This window comes from Heliangelus exortis, unplaced genomic scaffold, assembly GCF_036169615.1.
Source record: "Heliangelus exortis unplaced genomic scaffold, bHelExo1.hap1 Scaffold_90, whole genome shotgun sequence".
NCBI lineage: Eukaryota > Metazoa > Chordata > Aves > Apodiformes > Trochilidae > Heliangelus > Heliangelus exortis.
The window spans coordinates 40733-56933 of NW_027286006.1; the positions used below are offsets into that span (position 1 = coordinate 40733).

The following is a 16201-nucleotide window of genomic DNA, read 5'->3' on the forward strand; positions in this document are numbered from 1 at the left end:
TCTGGGCTGGGGGGTTCTGACCCAGCTGTATCCCCCCAAAAATGGGTCACATTTGTGTTTTTCTGGACCCACAGAGCTTTGGGTTCATTTTGGGGGTTTCTTCCCACCCTCCTCACTCAGGACCCCCCCAGCAACTAAACCCCTTCCTCCCCCCCAAAAAAAAAACCAAAAAACCAAAAAAACCTCCATCTGCTCCACCAGAGAGGCCTTAAATCCACTTTAATTTCAGCTCCAGGGAATGGATCCCTGGATCCCACATGTTGACCAGGAGCCACCTGGGACATCCAAAAGTGTTCCCAAACCCCAGCAGAACCTTCCAGAACACAACCTCCCCCCCCCCAAAAAAAAACCCCCCTGAACTTCCCACTCCTTATAGGGGATGAAGAGTGAACCCTCAGGAGGAGAAGGAGGATGAGGATGGAGGGGATGTCCCAGGCCTGGCTCCTGGGAAAGGTGTTGGGGACACCGAGGTCACAGCTCGGAGAAGAGCGGCTGCTCCCGGACGCTGGCGCTGGGCAGGACGGTGACATCGGGGCTGCCACAGGGGACGTGGCCACTGATGAAGAAGAAGGGGATGTGGGTGATCTTCCCTGTGGACCAACACTGGAGAGAGGAGAGGAGGAGGTGGATCAGAGATGGAGGTGGGGAAGGAGGGAGAAATTCTGGAATTTGAGGGAGGGGGGGGGAGCCTTTGGGTGTCCCCAGAAGCTGTGGCTGCCCCATCCCTGGAGGTGCTGAAGGTTGGGATGGGGTTTGGAGCCCCCTGGGCTGGGGGGAGGGGTCCCTGCCCATGGTTTGGGATCAGGGAATGGTTTGGGTTGGAAGGAATCATCTGAGTGGTCCAGGAGATGATTTTTGGGGTGGGGGCCCCATCCCTGGAGGTGCTGAAGGTTGGGATGGGGTTTGGGGGGAAGGGTCCCCATGGCAGGGGGGGTGGCACTGAATGATTTGGTCACCCCATGGTGGCCTCCACCCCCTCTCCATGTTCTCCTCCATCTCCTTCTCCAAGTCTTCCATTCCCTTCTCCACCTCCTCTCCACATTCTCAAGCCCCTTCCCCATCTCTGGACACTCTCCAGTCCCTCAATGTCCTTTTTTTTTTTCCTTTTTATCCCAAAACTGCTCCCAGGGGAGGTTCTGGGAGCCCCAGAAGGGGCAGTGGGCTGGGGGGGGGGCACTTACCACGGTCAGGAGAGCTCCTTTCTTGAAGGAAGGGTGGAAGGCAATGAGCTGGGGCTGGGCCCCCTCCTCACCCCGCAGGAAACCACTGATGGGGAGAAGGAAAAAACAGGTGTTTGGGATGAACCCAAAACAAAGGGGCCTAAGGTCAAGTTGGCCAAAATTCAACCACTTCAGGGGTAAAATGGTGGCAGCACCTTAAGAAGCTCCCCCTCTGGGGGACTGGAGGTATCCAGCAACCCAAACCCCAAAATTCACCCTCAAATTCAACCCTGAAATCAATCCCACCCAAAGACCCCACCCCAAAAAGCCCACCCTAAGATCCAACCCCCAAACCAACTGCAAACCCAAAATCGAAACCCCAAAGTCTGACCCCAAAACCCAACCCCAGAACTCAACTGCAACCTCAAAACCAACCCTAACCCCAAAACCCAACCCCAAACCAAAATCCAACCCCAAAATCAACCCTAACCCAAAGTCCAACTCCAAAATCCAACCCCAAAATCCAACCCTAAACCCAACCTTAACCCAAAATCCAACCCCAAAACCCCACTCCCCAGCCCCCCTGACCCCAACCTCCCCCCTCACCAGGGCAGGAGCTCAAAGATGGGGCTGTTGCGAGTGCGGAACACGGCGACCACCACCTGAGATCTGGGAGTGTTGGGGGGTCCTGGGGGAAGAGGAAGAGGAGGAGGAGGAGGAGATGGAGGAGGAGGAGGAAGAAGAGGAGGAAGAGGAGGAAGAGGAGGAAGAGGAGGAAGAGGAGGAAGAGGAGGAAGAGGAGGAAGAGGAGGAAGAGGAGGAAGAGGAGGAAGAGGAGGAAGAGGAGGAAGAGGAGGAAGAGGAGGAAGAGGAGGAGGAAGAAGAGGAGGAAGAAGAGGAGGAAGAAGAGGAAGAAGAGGAAGAAGAGGAGGAAGAAGAGGAGGAAGAAGAGGAGGAAGAAGAGGAGGAAGAAGAGGAGGAAGAAGAGGAGGAAGAAGAGGAGGAAGAAGAGGAGGAAGAAGAAGAGGAAGAAGAAGAGGAAGAGGAGGAAGAGGAGGAAGAGGAGGAAGAGGAGGAAGAGGAGGAAGAGGAGGAAGAGGAGGAAGAGGAGGAAGAGGAGGAAGAGGAGGAAGAAGAGGAAGAAGAAGAGGAAGAAGAAGAGGAAGAAGAAGAGGAAGAAGAGGAAGAGGAAGAAGAAGAGGAAGAAGAAGAAGAGGAAGAGGAAGAAGAAGAGGAAGAAGAGGAAGAGGAAGAAGAAGAGGAAGAAGAAGAGGAAGAAGAAGAGGAAGAAGAAGAGGAAGAAGAAGAGGAAGAGAAGGAAGAAGAGGAGGAGGAAGAGGAGAGGAGGAGGAGGAAGAGGAGGAGGAAGAAGAGGAGGAGGAAGAAGGGGAGGAGGAAGAAGGGGAGGAGGAAGAAGGGGAGGAGGAAGAAGGGGAGGAGGAAGAAGGGGAGGAGGAAGAAGGGGAGGAGGAAGAAGGGGAGGAGGAAGAAGGGGAGGAGGAAGAAGGGGACAAAGAAGGGGACGAAGAAGGGGAGGAAGAAGGGGAGGAAGAAGGGGAGGAAGAAGGGGAGGAAGAAGGGGAGGAAGAAGGGGAGGAAGAAGGGGAGGAAGAAGGGGAGGAAGAAGGGGAGGAAGAGGAGGAAGAGGAGGAAGAGGAGGAAGAGGAGGAGGAAGAAGAGGAAGAGGAGGAAGAGCTCTGGGATCCCTCAGTTGTATGGGAGGGGGGTGAGGGGACTTCAGGCAGCCCCCATCTCACCTCTGATGATCACTGCCAACCTCTCCCCCGTGGGGTCCCACACCATGGAGTGGACTTCTCCTCCAATCCTGAAAAAAGGGGACACAGGATCCTGGAATGTCAAAGGTTGGATATCTGAGAGGCCCCCACCCCCCTGATGTCCCCGTCCTCATTTATGTCTCTGGTGTCACCATCCTGCCCTCTCCCAACCCTGGGGGTAACCTTGTCCTGAGGGGCTGTCAGTCCAACACCCCCACAAAGGTTTTATTCCAGGAGAAAGAGAAAAGAGAAAAGAGAAATGGAAAAGGGAAAAGGGAAAAGGGAAAAGGGAAAAGGGAAAAGGGAAAAGGGAAAAGGGAAAAGGAAAAAGAAAAAGGAAAAAGAAGAAGGAAAAAGAAGAAGGAAAAAGAAAAAGGAAAAAGAAAAAAAAAGGAAAAAGAAAAAGGAAAAAGAAAAAGGAGAAAGAAAAAAGAAACAGGAAAAAGAAAAAGGAAAAAGAAAAAGGAAAAAAGAAAAGAGAAAAAAAAGAAAAAAAGGAAAAAGAAAAGTTAAGTATTAAAGGGAAAAAGAGGCCACCTTGTCCACTTACTTGTGGACAAGGACAAGGAATTGTGGACATTTCTTCCCAGCAGAGATGTCCAAGGCCCTTCAGCACCCTCCCAGCTCTCCAGGGGACTCTCTCCAGTACATCCCAGTCTCTCTGCAACTAGGGAGCCCCAAACTGGAGCCAGGATTCCAGGGCAGAGCAGAGGGGGGGGGGAACAGAACCTCCCTGGATCTGCTGGACTTTTCCTGATGCCCCCCAGGACAAATTCGTGACCCCTGGAAAATTCCCTGACCCCCCCCCCCAGGGGCTTTTTCCATGGAGCTGCTTCCCAGCAGGGACTTCCCTGAAGTTGGGTTGGGGTTCTTCCTGATGCTCCCCAGGATCCCATTGCCCCCCCAAGACCCATTCCTGACCCCTGGGGAATTCCCTGACCCACCCCCCCCAGCACTCCCAAGGCTTTTTCCATGGAGCTGCTTCCCAGCAGGGACCTCCCTGGGGGTTGGGTTCTTCCTGAGGAGCAGCAGTGAGGTCCCCCTGCTCCACACAATGTCTGCAAGCTCTGCCCGTGGGGGGGGGACACACACACAGACCCCCGGTGGCCTCTGGGGGGGCTCTGGGTGCAGCTCTCACCTCTCCTCCCCATAGGGGGTCTCAAAGGAGGTCTCAGAGAGATCAGCAACGATCGAGGCTCTTTTGGAGCCCCCAACTTGGCCCTGCAGCTCCCCTGAAACACAGAGCCCAGTGGGCACCTCCTGGAGTGACCTCAGCTCCTCATGGATCCTCCCACTGGGTCCCCTCCCTGGGTCCTCTCCATGGATTCTCTCTCTGGATCTTCTCTCCGGATCCTCCCTCTGGATCCCCTCCCTGGATCCCTTCCCTGGATTCCCCCACTGGATCCTCTCCCTGGATCCCGTCCCTGGATTCCCCCACTGGATCCCCTCCCACTGGATCCCCAAAACCCCAAACACCCCAAAACTCCCACAAATCCCGCCAGATCCCCAAAATCCCCCAACTAATTCCCCAAAACTCCAACTAATACCCCAATAAATCCCAACAAATCCCTCCAAAATCCCCTCTACACCCCCCAAGTCCCCTCTAGACTCCCCCAAGCCCCCCAAGGATCCCCCCAGGACTCACCCCGATACTCAGAGAAGGAGAGGGAGAAGATCAGAGCCTCTCCCAGGACACTGAAGAGGAGGCGGCTCCCATCGGGGCTCCAGCACCCAGTCTGGGGAACAAGGAGCCACCAACCCCCCCACTGAGCCCAGGGCTGGGAGGGGAGGGTTTGGGGACCCCCCAAAAACAGGGAGATTTGGAGGACAGGGGTGGTTTTGGGGGTCCCCCCAGGCTCTGTCCTACCTGGCAGCGTCCCTTGATCGTTGGCCACCGCTCACATGTCCACATCTGAGCTTCCCACACCCTGGGGGGGGGACCAGGGGGACAAAATTCATTCCCTGTGCCCACCCCCTTCTTCTCCACTTCCCAAAGTAGGGAGAAGAACCAGAAATCCTGCTCTGGGAGGAAACGAAAATGGGAAGAAATGCTGAGAGGGAAGAAATCCTGGATTTGGAGCTCACCGGAAGACAGCAGAGGGGGTGGCTGCAAGAACCTTGCTGCCATCGGGTGACCAGGACAAGAAGGTGACACCACCACCTCCAAACCACTGGAGCTGGACACAGTTTTCAGTGGACACATCCCACACCTGGAAAAGGGGAGAAAGAGAAGGACAATGGGATAAGGAAGAAGTTGGATCAGGGGATGGAGTGTTCCCTAAGTCAGGGGGGAAGGGAGTGTGGAGCTGCCTGGGAGTAGGAATGGTCTGGAGAGGGGTCTGGAGAGGCTGGATCCATGGGATGAGGGTCTGGAGAGGCTGGATCTATGCGGTGAGGGATCTGGAGAGGATGAATCTATGGGATGAGGATCTGGACAGGATGGATCCATGGGATGAGGGTCTGGAGAGGTTGGAACCATGGGATGAGGCCAATACTCTGAGGTCCAAGCAGGCCAAGTGCCAGGTCCTGCTCCTGGGTGACACCAACCCCAGGCAAAGCTCCAAGACTGGGACAGAGCAGCTGGAGAGGACATGGAGGGGCTGGAGAGTGTCCAGAGATGGGGAAGGGAGATGGGGAAGGGGCTGGAGAAGATGGAGAGGGGCTGGAAAATATGGAGAGGGGCTGGAGGACATGGAGAAGGGGATGGAGAACATGGAGAGGGGATGAAGAACATGGAGAAGGCTCTGGAGAACATGGAGAAGGCTCTGGAGAACATGGAGAAGGTGATGGAGAACATGGAGAAGGTGATGGAGAAGCTGTGAGGAACCCCTGAGGGCCCTGGGGGTGTTGATCCTGGAGCAGAGGAGGCTGAGGGGAGACCTTCTGGCTCTGCCATCCCCTGAGAGGAGGTTGGAGCCAGGAGGGGTCGGGCTCTGCTCCCAAGGAACAAGGGATGGGCCAAGAGGAACGGCCTGGAGTGGTGCCAGGGGAGGTTTGGGTTGGAGCTTGGGGACAATTTCTCCCCTTTTGGGCTGTCAGGGCCTCGGCTGGGGTCCCCATCATCCCTGGAGGGGTCTCCAAGCCCTGGGTGGGGGTGTCCTGGGCAGGGATGGAGAAGGGTTGGGACTCCAGGACCTTCAGGGGCTTCTCCATCCAGCACCAGATCTCAAAGCTCCAAATTCCAATTCTGGAGCTGCCTGAGGAATCTGTGTCGTCCCCCCCAGCCCCTCCTTCCCTGGTGTCCCCAAGGCAGCACCCAGGGGGGGGTCTCACCAGCATGGCTGTGTCCATGGGTGACGCTGAGAGCAAACGGTCCCCACTGGGAGCCCAGGCCAGGGTGGTGACAGGGCTGTGCCCGGGGTGGGACAACACCTGAGCACAACCTGAGGAAGGTCTGGAGAAAAAGAGAGACCCCCCCAACCCCCCACCCCAGCGTCATGGTTGGTGGCAGGAAGGGTTGTCCCCTGTCCCTGGAGGCTCAGTAAGGAGGGAGGTGGGGTTGTCACCTGGTGGAGAGGGAGGTGGGGTCCAAGTGCCACACAAGGACACAGCTCTGACAGGCAACAGCCAAGATGGAGGCACAAAGGGGCTTCCAGGCCATGGCAGCCACGTTCCTCTGCAGGCGATGCTTCAGGGAGGGGATGGTGGCACTGCCAGGGGGGGAGAAGGTGACAAAAAGGACCATGGGGGACCCGAAACATCAGAGCACCTGTGGCCCATCTCCCTGTGACCTCTCTGACCACGCTGGGCACCTCCAAGTGGAGATTTGGTATGTCCTCTCCCCAGTTGTCACCCTGCTTCCCGGGGCGAGGGGACCCCAGGCAGGTGACAGCGTGCAGTGAGCCAAAGCCACACCTGGTGGCATCAAGTGCCATGTCCTGGGTTGTCCCCAGCCCAGCCCCGGGGTGGGAGGTGGCACTTGCTGGTTTGAAGTCCCAGCTTGGGGACAGAGATTGAGTGGGGGGAGAGCAGCGGGGGGGCTGCAGGAGCCGCCGATGGAGTCTTCTCCTGAGGAGGGCTCTGAACACCCCAGGGGAAGGAGGAGACCTGGAGGAGAGAGTTGAGGGACTCAAAAATGTCCCCAAGAAACTGCTCTGCCCACCCAGGAGCAGGGAGGGCACAGAAAGAAAAAATATTGAAACAAATCCCCAAGTTTGGAGAAGCTCTCAAGACCTTCTCGAGATGTTCTGGAGAGCAAAGCCCTTGGTGGGTGGGAGAGAGGGGGAGGAGGACTCAAAAATGTCCCCAAGAAACTGCTCTGCCCACCCAGGAGCAGGGAGGGGACAGAAAATAAAAATATTGAAACAAATCCCCAAGTTTGGAGAAGCTCTCAAGACCTTCTCGAGATGTGCTGGAGAGCAAAGCCCTGAGAGGTTGAAAGAACCCTTGGTGGGTGGGTGGGTGAGATAGGGGAATGGGGGGGCAAGGGGTGTGTGGGGACACCCCTTGAGGAGCAGTGTCACCCAGGGGTGGCCTCCAGGGCTCAGCCCTCACCTGGTGGAGTTGTAGACTCGGATGGAATCATCCAAGAGAGCCACAGCAAATTTACTGGTGTGGGGGTGCCAGGAGAAGGCTCTGATGGTGCAGTTGGTCCTGGAGGGACAGAGCAGGGGGAGGGGACACCAATTGTCCAAGCCCTGAAGGTCCCTTCTTGATTTCCCACCCCCCCACAGCTGGAGTATTTGCTGACAGCTCCCAAACCCCAAGGTGACCCCAGCCCACAGCCCCCCCAACCCCTTTGCTCAGCTTTTAACCACCACCCCCACTGCTCCCAGTACTCACCAGTCCACAGCCTGGGAGAAGGCAGCAATCATGTCCTCACTGGTCAGCTGCAGGGGACAAGGGGTGACACTGAGGCACCAGTGACCCCCTGGACCCACACTCCCCCTTTTCTCTCCCCCACTTCTCCAAACCCTTCTCCATGTTCTCCAAACCCTTCTCCAAATCTTCTCCATACCTTCTTCCATGTTCTCCATCCTTCTCCACGTCCCCCATCCCTTCTCCATGTCCTTCATCCCTTCTCCATGTCCTCCAAACCTTCTCCATGTCCTCCATCCCCTCCTCCATGTCCTTCATCCCTTCTCCATGTTCTCCAAACCTTCTCCACGTTCTCCAGCCCCTCCCTTGACCTTCCCCAGATCCCATTCTCCCCCCCTTGCTGATGGAAACCAACATCTTGTAGGGGGGCACCACCACCAGGACCATTTTGGTGGCTTTTCAACCCCCCAAGCCCCCCTCCTGACACCCCCAAACTGCCCCCACCCCTCTGTAGGGTTGGTAGGATTCCATCCCCACCTTCCAGCCCCAAAAAGACTCACGGAGAGGTGGGGGAAGAGGGAACCATGGAGGGAGGAGAGCCAATGGCACACGGCCAGAGTGAAGCTTGAGCCCCTCTTCATCCACTGTAGCCCTGTGGGGAGAGAAGGAATTCCTGAGGGGCTCCAAAAAACCTAAAGAGGGATCTGGAGCTGAAGTAAAAAAAGGTCTGGAGAACATGGAGGGGTTGGAGAAGAGAGAGGAGGAGCTGAAGCTGAAAGGAAGGTCTGGAGAACATGGAAAGGGGATGGAGAGGGGATGGAGGATATGGAGGGGGATGGAGGATATGGAGAGGGGATGGACGACACGGAGAAGGGGTGGAGAATGTGGAGAAGGGATGGAGAACATGGAGAAGGCTCTGGAGAAGTTGTAAGGAGCCCCTGAGGGTCCTGGGGGTGTTGCTCCTGGAGCAGAGGAGGCTGAGGGAGACCTTCTGGCTCTGCCATCCCCTGAGAGGAGGTTGGAGCCAGGGGGGGTCGGGCTCTGCTCCCAAGGAACAAGGGATGGGCCAAGAGGAACGGCCTGGAGTGGTGCCAGGGGAGGTTTGGGTTGAGCTTGGGGACAATTTCTCCCTTTTGGGCTGTCAGGGCCTCGGCTGGGGTCCCCATCATCCCTGGAGGGGTCTCCAAGCCCTGGGTGGGGGCGTCCTGGGCAGGGATGGGGAAGGGTTGGGACTCCAGGACCTTCAGGGGCTTCTCCATCCAGCACTATCCCAGGAGAATTCCGAGGGCCAGGGGGGGACATTCAGGAATGGCCAAGGGAATGAAGGGCACTGAAGGCCCAGACCCCCCCACTCACCCTCCTCCTCAGCTGTGGCGATTTCCTTCAGGACCCCCCACAGCCCAGGTCCCTCCTGCAGGAAACACCCGGGGGTCAGCACCCCCCCCTGTCCCCCCATGGGTGACACCAACCTCAGGGCACCCTCCCTCTCCCCCCCCTCTCCAACCCTCCTGCTCCACCTCCTAAGGACCCTCCCCCCCAGCACCTCCCAATCCAAGCTTGAGTTGGACCCTAAAGCCCCCCAGTGCCACCCCCCCCGCAATGGGGACACCACCCCCCAGCCCAGGGGGATCCAAGGGGGTGTCTGGGGGAGTTTCTTGAGGGAGGGAGGGGAGTACCTGGGGGGGGTGTTGTTTTTTGGGGGGAGGTGTTTTTGGGGGGGTGTTCAGTATCTGGGGGGGGGGGATCTGGGAGTGGGGAGTATCTGGGGGAGGTGGGGGTATCCTGGGGGGGGTATCTGGGAGAGGGGGTACCCAGGTGGGGGGAAATATTTGGGGGGGTAGTATCTGGGGGGGAATATCTATGTGGGGGGGAATATCTGCGGGAAGGGGGAATATCTGGGGGGGGGTGTCTCTGGGGTGAGACTCTCTGGGGGAGGGGAGTATCTGGGGGGGGGGGGGGCATTGTGGAAGCAGTGTGTGAATGACCCCCCTTCAAGGGTCCTTGGGGGTGCCCCAAGGTCTCCCCGGTGCCTCCTCCCCCCCCAGGCTGTCCCCACACCCACTCCCACCCCCAAAATTCCCGGGGAGGTCCTCACCAGGCGCTCAGACTCCGCTTCCAGAGGGATTCCCGGTGGTGGATGAAGGGGGGGCGGGTGCTCTGCTCCAGGCGCCCATGGGCCTTGAGGGTGTCCCTGGGCAGGCTGAGCACAGGGAGCTGCAGAGGGGACAGACAGGACACAGGGACCTCAGGGAGGACCCCTCCCCGCAGCAAAATCTCCAGGGCTGAGAGAGGGAAGGGTTCAAGGAGAAGACCCCCCCCAGGAGAAAGGGGCTGCAGCTCCAAGAATGGGTGAGGGGGACAAATGGGTCACCAGGAGCCTTTTGGGGGGGGGGGGCTCAATGGCACCGGGGCCAGTGGGGAAGGGGCTGCTGGGGAACCCCTGGGGAAGGGGCTCAGCCACGACTCCCCCCCTCAGGTGCCCCCCCCCTTCACCGTCCTGGGAAGGGGCTCACGAGGACCCCCCCGGGCAGGTGATGATGGGGACGGGACACCCCCCTGCACACACACGGGCAGCGTTGTGATGGGGACCCTCTGGGAAAGGGGCTCAGCAACGACCCCCCCCCACGCAGGGGCTTCCCAGACACACACACCCCCCCCCCCCCCGCCACTGTCCTGGGAAGGGGCTCACGGGGACATTCTGGAGAAGTCCCATGGGGACTCCCAGGGAAGGGGGCTCAGCCACGACCCCCCCCCAGGCAGGGGCTTCCCAGACCCCCCCCCCGGTCCTGGGAAGGGGCTTACGGGGACACTCCCCGCTCCCCACGAGCAGAGGTTGATGGGGACCCCTGAGAAGGGGACTCATGGGGACACCCCAGCTCTGACCTGGGTGTGCAGGGGGGGGGGTGGGCTCGGGGCTGAGGCGGCCGCTGACCAGGCCGTTGTTGAACTCGTAGAGGGTGAGATCCCCGGGGGGGGGCGGGGGGGGAAACAGCCCCAGGGAGCACATGGCGGGGGTCCTGCGGGAGAAAGGTGTTAAAAGGGGGGAGACACACACAAAAAACGCGAACCCCCTGCCCAGGGACGCCCCCCCCCCACCCCCTCCCGGGTGACACCAGGAGGGGTGCCCAGGGGCTCCAGAATGAAGGGGCTGTGTCCCCCCCCAGGGCCTCCTCAGACCCCTCCCCAGTCCCCAAGACTCTCAAGACCCCCCCTAGACCCCTCCCTGCCCCCAAGACGCCCCCCCCCGCCCCCCAGACTCTCAAAACCCCCACAGACCTCTCCCCTGTCTCCCAATAAACCCCCCAGCCCCCTCCCCTGTCCCCAAGACCCCCACGAAGCCACCTCAGACCCTTCCCCGGTCCCCAGAACCCTCAAGCCCCCCCCCCCACCCCCGCAATGTCCCCAACCCCTCCCGTGTCCCCAGGACCCCCACACGGGGGTTTCCCTGTGCCCCCTCACCCGCTTCCCGCGCGCTCGTGGATAGATCCCCGCGTGTCAACCCCCAGCGGCCATTTTGTGAGGGGAGGGGGGGAATTAAAGGGGCCGCAGCCCCGGATTGTGGAGGGTTGGGGGGTGTCACCCCCCGGGGATGAGGCTGGGAGGGGGTGAGTGATCCCCCCCCGAACCCCTCCGTGAATTGGGGATCACCCGCTGGAAGGGGGAGGGATAAAATGGGGGGGGGGGGGGGACGACGACACACATCGCGGCATTGCCGCTTTAAGAGGCAGGAAAAAGGAGGGGACCCCCCCCCCAAAAAAAAATTGGGGTCCCATGGGTGCCCTCCCCTTCCATATGGGGGTCCCATGGGTGCCCACGGTGACACAGGGGACATTGGGTCCTTCCCCCCTCAATTCCCCCCCCCCCCCCCGTTTTTCCTCTGTTTTCCTTCGCGGTCACAAAAAGATTTTAATTTTTTTTCCAGGATATTAAATAAAAGCCGGGAGGGGGTGGGGCTCAGGCGGGGGCTCCGTGCCTCAGTTTCCCCTCCGTGCCTCTGTTTCCCCTCCGTGCCTCAGTTTCCCCTCAGGGTGGGAGGGAGAGGCAGCCTCTGTCTGTGTGTCCCCCGCGTGGTGACTCAGCCCCAGGGGTGGCACACGAGTGACATCGCCACGCTGGCAGGGGACACGCTCCTGTCCCTGGTCCCCACCCCTCATCAAGCCTCGCACTGGCACAGGGACCCTCCCCCCCCCCCTCAGTTCCCCCCCTTTTGCCTTTTATGTGGCTTTTTTGGGTTGTTGGTTTTTTTTTTTTCAAAAACCAAAAAAACCCAAAATGGGGCCGGGAGCATCAAAGGGCTGGCAGGAGAAATGCCCCCCACCCACCCGTGTCCATGTGCTGCCACGTGGCCCCTGCCCACGCTGTCACTGTGGGGAAACTGAGGCACAGAGTGTCCCTGTGGGGACAGGGGTTGTGGGGACACGGGAGGGGACCGGACTTCAGGGACATGGGGACACGGGGATGTGGGACACAGGGGGGACAAGGGGGTCCTGAGAACATGGGGACGCAGGGACAGGGGACAACAGGGAGACAGGGTTGTGGGGACGGGGGGGACACAGGACAAAAGGGTCCTGGGGACATGGGGACACGGGGACATCAGGGAGCCGCGGTTGTGGGGACATCAGGGACCTGGGGTTCTGGGGACATGGGGTCACAGGGACATGGGGTCACAGGGACATGGGATCACAGGGACCTGCAGTTGTGGGGACATGGGGACAAGGGGACAAGAGGGTCCTGGTGACATGGGGACACAGGGACTGGACCTGAGGTTCTGGGGACATGGGGACACAAAGTCCTGGTGCAGGGGGACACAGGGACCCAAGGTTCTGGGGACATCAGGGACCCAGGGTTCTGGAGACATGGGACAAGAGGGTCCTGGGGTTCTGGGGACATGGGGACACAGGGACATGGGACAACAGGGCCCCACAGTTGTGGGAACATGGGGACAAGGGGACAAGAGGGTCCTGGTGACACGGGTACACAGGGACATCAGGGACCTGGGGTTATGGGATATGGGGACACAAGGTCCTGGTGACAGGGCAACAGAGGGACATGGGACAACAGGGCCCCGCGGTTGTGGGGACAAAGGGACAGCAGGGACCTGGTGACACAGGGACAGGGGACACCGCGGGGGATGGTGGCAGGGGGTGCCCCAGGGGGTGCCGCGGTTACCCTGAGTGGGGCCACGTCCCCTCTGTGCCTCAGTTTCCCCCTGAGTCCCGACAGCAGCAGAGGAGCCTGGGGGGGGGGGAGAGAGGGGGAGGAGCAGAGCCCATCCCTGTGATGAATTCTCTCAGCCTCAGCCCCACTCCCACTGAGATTTTTTTTTTTTGGGGGGGGGGTACAGCTCCACTTCCACGCCTTAACCAGCCCTTTATTGCTTTTTTTTTTTTTTTTTTTTTGGGGGGGGGGAGTGGGGTGCTCATCCAGCTTAAAAAAAAGGGGGGAGAAAGGGGGGTTTACATTAGTGCGGGGGGGGAATTGGGGGGGGGGGAGAAGAGGGCAAACCCTGTCCCTGAGCTCTGTACGGGGGCATGGGGTGGGGAGAGAAAAAAAAAAAAAAGGGGGGGGAGAGAAAATGAGGGGGAAGACGCCGCCCCCCCCCCCCCCCCCAAAAGGGGATCCCGGGAGCACTCGGAGAGCCCCCCCATATTTTAAGATATAAATTATAATTACTAATGAGGACGGGGGGGTCTTGGGGGGGGTTATAGAGGGAGGTTATGGGGTGTCCCCCCCCGGAATAAATATCTTCATGGCAGAGGATGAGGATGGAAGATGAAGGCTCCAATGCCCAAGTTCCTGGGGTTTTTCCTGGGGAAGCTGGAGGAGAACGGGTGGGTTCTTCACATGGGTGTTGGGGGGGGCATGGGTTATTTTGGGGATCCCCCCCAAAAAAAATGAAGATGCTAAAAAAACCTCAAAAAAATCTTCTGGAGAAGATGAAGGGTGTGGGTTATTTTGGGGACCCCCCCTGTAAAAAATTCCCCCCAAAAATGAAGATGAAGATGCTCAAATCTCCAAAAAATCATCCGGAGAAGCTGAAGGGTGTGGAGAAGAACTGGGGGTGCTCCACACGGGTGTCGGGGGGAGTGTGGGTTATTTTGAAGGACCCCCCTTAATAAATTCCCCCCAAAATTGAAGATGCTCAAAAACCTCAAAAAAATCTTCTGGAGAAGCTGGAAGGTGTGGAGAAGAACCGGGGGTGTGCTCCACACGTGTGTCGGGGAGGGCGTGGGTTATTTTGGGGTCCTCAAACCGGGGGTGTGCTCCACACGTGTGTCGGGGAGGGCGTGGGTTATTTTGGGGTCCTCCCCCATAGTAAATCCCCCCACAAAAAAAAAAAAAGCTGGAGACGAAGCTGGGAGCCCCTCAAATCTCCAACAAACTCCCAGCCTCGGGACTTCCGGCTTCTTTCCCGGGAGATCCCGGCGGTGGCTGCGGGATGCTTGGCGCTGCTCCCCGATTCCCGAGGGGGTGGTTTTCGGAGGTTGGCTCGTGGGGGTCCCACTTTCCGCGTGGGTTTTCTGATGTTTGCTGAGGTGGTCGCTGCGGGTGAAGCGTTTCCCGCAGAGCAGGCAGGTGAATTTTTTCTCGCGGGTGTGGGTCCGACGTGTCTCTCCAACTCGTCGCTCCTGGTGAACCTTTTCCCACAGAAGAGGCCAATTGCAGCCGAAGGGTCTTTCCCCGTGTGCCACCTCAAATGAGCTTTCAGGTGCGAAGCTTTCCCGTAAATTTTCCCGCAGCCGGGAATGTGGCAGCTGTGGATCGGTTTCCTTCGGGCCCCTCCCGGGGTTGTCCCCCCGACACCCCCCAACCTCTCCAATTCTTGGCAATTAGGACAATCGCAAGCGGGGCGACCTCCTAAAGAGTTTCCTCCTCCTCCTCCCCGGGGACCCTTCTGGGGGTCACCGGGTGGGGGCTTTGGGGGGGTGGGGGGTGGGGTTGGGGTGGGGGTAAGGAGGGGGGGTGAGGGGGGGAAAATCCGAAGGGTAAGCGGGGAGGGGGGGGGCTGAGGGTGGGCTGAGCTTGGAGGGGGCTCTGTAAGGTCTCCCCCCCCCCCTCCCGGCCCCCCCCAACCAACCCCCATTGGGGTGCACGTCCCACCAGGTGGGTGCAGCCGGACCGGACCCCCCCGGTAACCCCCCCCCGATCCCTCCTTTGTACCACGAACCGTAAGGATGGGGCATCTCCAAGGGGGGGTAGACCCCCGCCAAGCAGTCCCCTGGGGGGTGGCCTTTGGTTGTCACCACCACGGGGCCACCAAGAACCTCCTGAGGACCTGGGGGGGCCGGGAAGGGGGGGGCGAAGGGGCCATAATCTGGAGCGTATGGGCTGGGGGAGGTTTGGGGACTTGGGGAGGGGGGAGAGCAGCCCCGGGGGGCTGGGAAAGGTGGCGGTGTAGGTGTCACCCATGGCGGGGGGGGGACACTCAACGAAACGGCTGATGGCGAGGGGGGGCGTAGGGTGGGGACCCCCCCGAGGTGGTGGGACCGGGGTCAGCGGGGAGAGGCGGACATGGAGCCTGTGGGGAGAAAAAAGGGGGGGGGGTCAGGGGGTGTGGGGTACAGGGGGGGAAATAGGGGGTGCTGGAGGGTTAAATGGGGGAGGAAATAGGGGGTGCTGGGGGGGGGGCAATGGGGGTTTAAAGGGGGAGGTTGAATAGGGGGGTGCTGGAGGGTTAAATGGGGGAGAAATAGGGGGTGCTGGGGGGGAAAGGGGGTAAAAGCGGGGGGGTTAAATAGGGGGTGCTGGGGGGGGGCAAACGTTTTTTTGTTTGTTTGTTTTTGGGTCTCCCTTTCTTTTGTTTTGTTTTGGTTTTTTTTTTATATTTGGGTCCCACTTCCTTTTTTTCTTTTGTTTTGTTTTCATTTTTTATGCCACCTACTTTTTTTTGGCAGCTTGCTTGGGTGATTTTTTGGGGGGGGGGTTGCGCCCCCTCTTTTTATTTTTGTTTTGTCTTTTTGGGGAGGAGGAGTCCCCCCTTTGTTTTGTTTTTATATTTTGTTTCAGTTTTCTGTCTTTCTTGAGTCCCTTTTCTTTTTTTTTGGCTCCTCCCTTTTTTTTTTTTTTGTGTCCCCCTTTTTTTGTTATGTTTTCCTTTTTTTTTTTTTTTTTTAGTGTCCCGCCCCCTTTTTCTCTTTCCTTTTTTTTTTTTTCCCTTTTTTTTTTTCTTTTTTTTTTTTTTTTTTTTTTTTTTTTTTTTTTTTTTTTTTTTTCTTTTTTTTCTTTTTTTTTTTTTCCTTTTCGGTGGTTTTGTGCCTATTTTTACGCGGCGGCCACAGCGCTCCCGGTTTTTTCCAAGGATAACAAGGGCCAGGCCTGTGCCCCGGGAACGGAGCCCAGGTAATTAAAACCAGGGCTGAGGCTGGAAATAGTGTCCCCCCCCCTTGTCCCCCCCTTGTCCCCCCCTCTCTCTGTCCCCCCCTCTCCTTTGAAATCAGCTCCGGGGCCAGTGCAGGGCACCCGTGGCTTTTAGGGGGGACACTTGGGGGACACTTGGGGGCTCCCCCA

The 16201-nt window shown here is 58.6% G+C and overlaps 2 protein-coding genes and 1 long non-coding RNA gene across 5 annotated transcripts; 1 reads left to right on the forward strand and 2 right to left on the reverse strand.

Moving 5' to 3' along the window:
• Positions 1–184: 184 nt before the first annotated feature.
• Positions 185–11219, reverse strand: AAAS (aladin WD repeat nucleoporin). Of its 3 annotated transcripts, XM_071732826.1 has the most exons (18): positions 11153–11219; positions 10577–10710; positions 9789–9907; positions 9050–9104; positions 8254–8345; positions 7718–7764; positions 7430–7528; positions 6791–6982; positions 6442–6585; positions 6209–6329; positions 5021–5145; positions 4803–4863; positions 4581–4671; positions 4074–4167; positions 2918–2985; positions 1767–1848; positions 1182–1266; positions 185–603 (listed from the first exon to the last, which is right to left on the reverse strand). In XM_071732826.1, exons 2-18 carry the CDS (start codon positions 10698–10700, stop codon positions 472–474), a joined length of 1731 nt encoding a protein of 576 aa, XP_071588927.1. In that variant the 5' UTR covers positions 10701–10710; positions 11153–11219; the 3' UTR covers positions 185–471. The 3 variants fall into 3 exon arrangements, with proteins under 3 accessions (XP_071588927.1, XP_071588928.1, XP_071588930.1); XM_071732827.1 differs by lacking the exon at positions 6791–6982; XM_071732829.1 differs by lacking the exons at positions 9050–9104; positions 10577–10710 and having other exon boundaries at positions 11153–11213.
• On the forward strand, positions 2753–6122 carry LOC139791041 (uncharacterized). The gene is made up of 2 exons (XR_011723761.1): positions 2753–3022; positions 4932–6122. It is a non-coding gene; the product is annotated as an uncharacterized lncRNA (long non-coding RNA).
• A 2805-nt stretch (positions 11220–14024) lies between the features above and the next one.
• On the reverse strand, positions 14025–15103 carry SP7 (Sp7 transcription factor). The gene is given in 5 exon segments (XM_071732832.1): positions 14025–14142; positions 14145–14300; positions 14303–14637; positions 14639–15051; positions 15053–15103. Coding segments are annotated over 5 exon segments (1038 nt in total). The 3' UTR covers positions 14025–14059.
• Between the last annotated feature and the right edge of the window lie 1098 nt (positions 15104–16201).

What these genes read in the sequence shown, in the direction of transcription:
- AAAS (XM_071732826.1), bottom strand. Translation starts at nt 10,700, where the DNA reads ATGTGCTCCCTGGGGCTGTTTCCCCCCCCGCCCCCCCCCGGGGATCTC. An exon ending in AAGCGGAGTCTGAGCGCCTG is followed by an intron (nt 9,105 to 9,788) that starts GTGAGGACCTCC and finishes TGTTTCCTGCAG; the next exon opens with GAGGGACCTGGGCTGTGGGG. An exon ending in CCCACCTCCCTCTCCACCAG is followed by an intron (nt 6,330 to 6,441) that starts GTGACAACCCCA and finishes CTTTTTCTCCAG; the next exon opens with ACCTTCCTCAGGTTGTGCTC.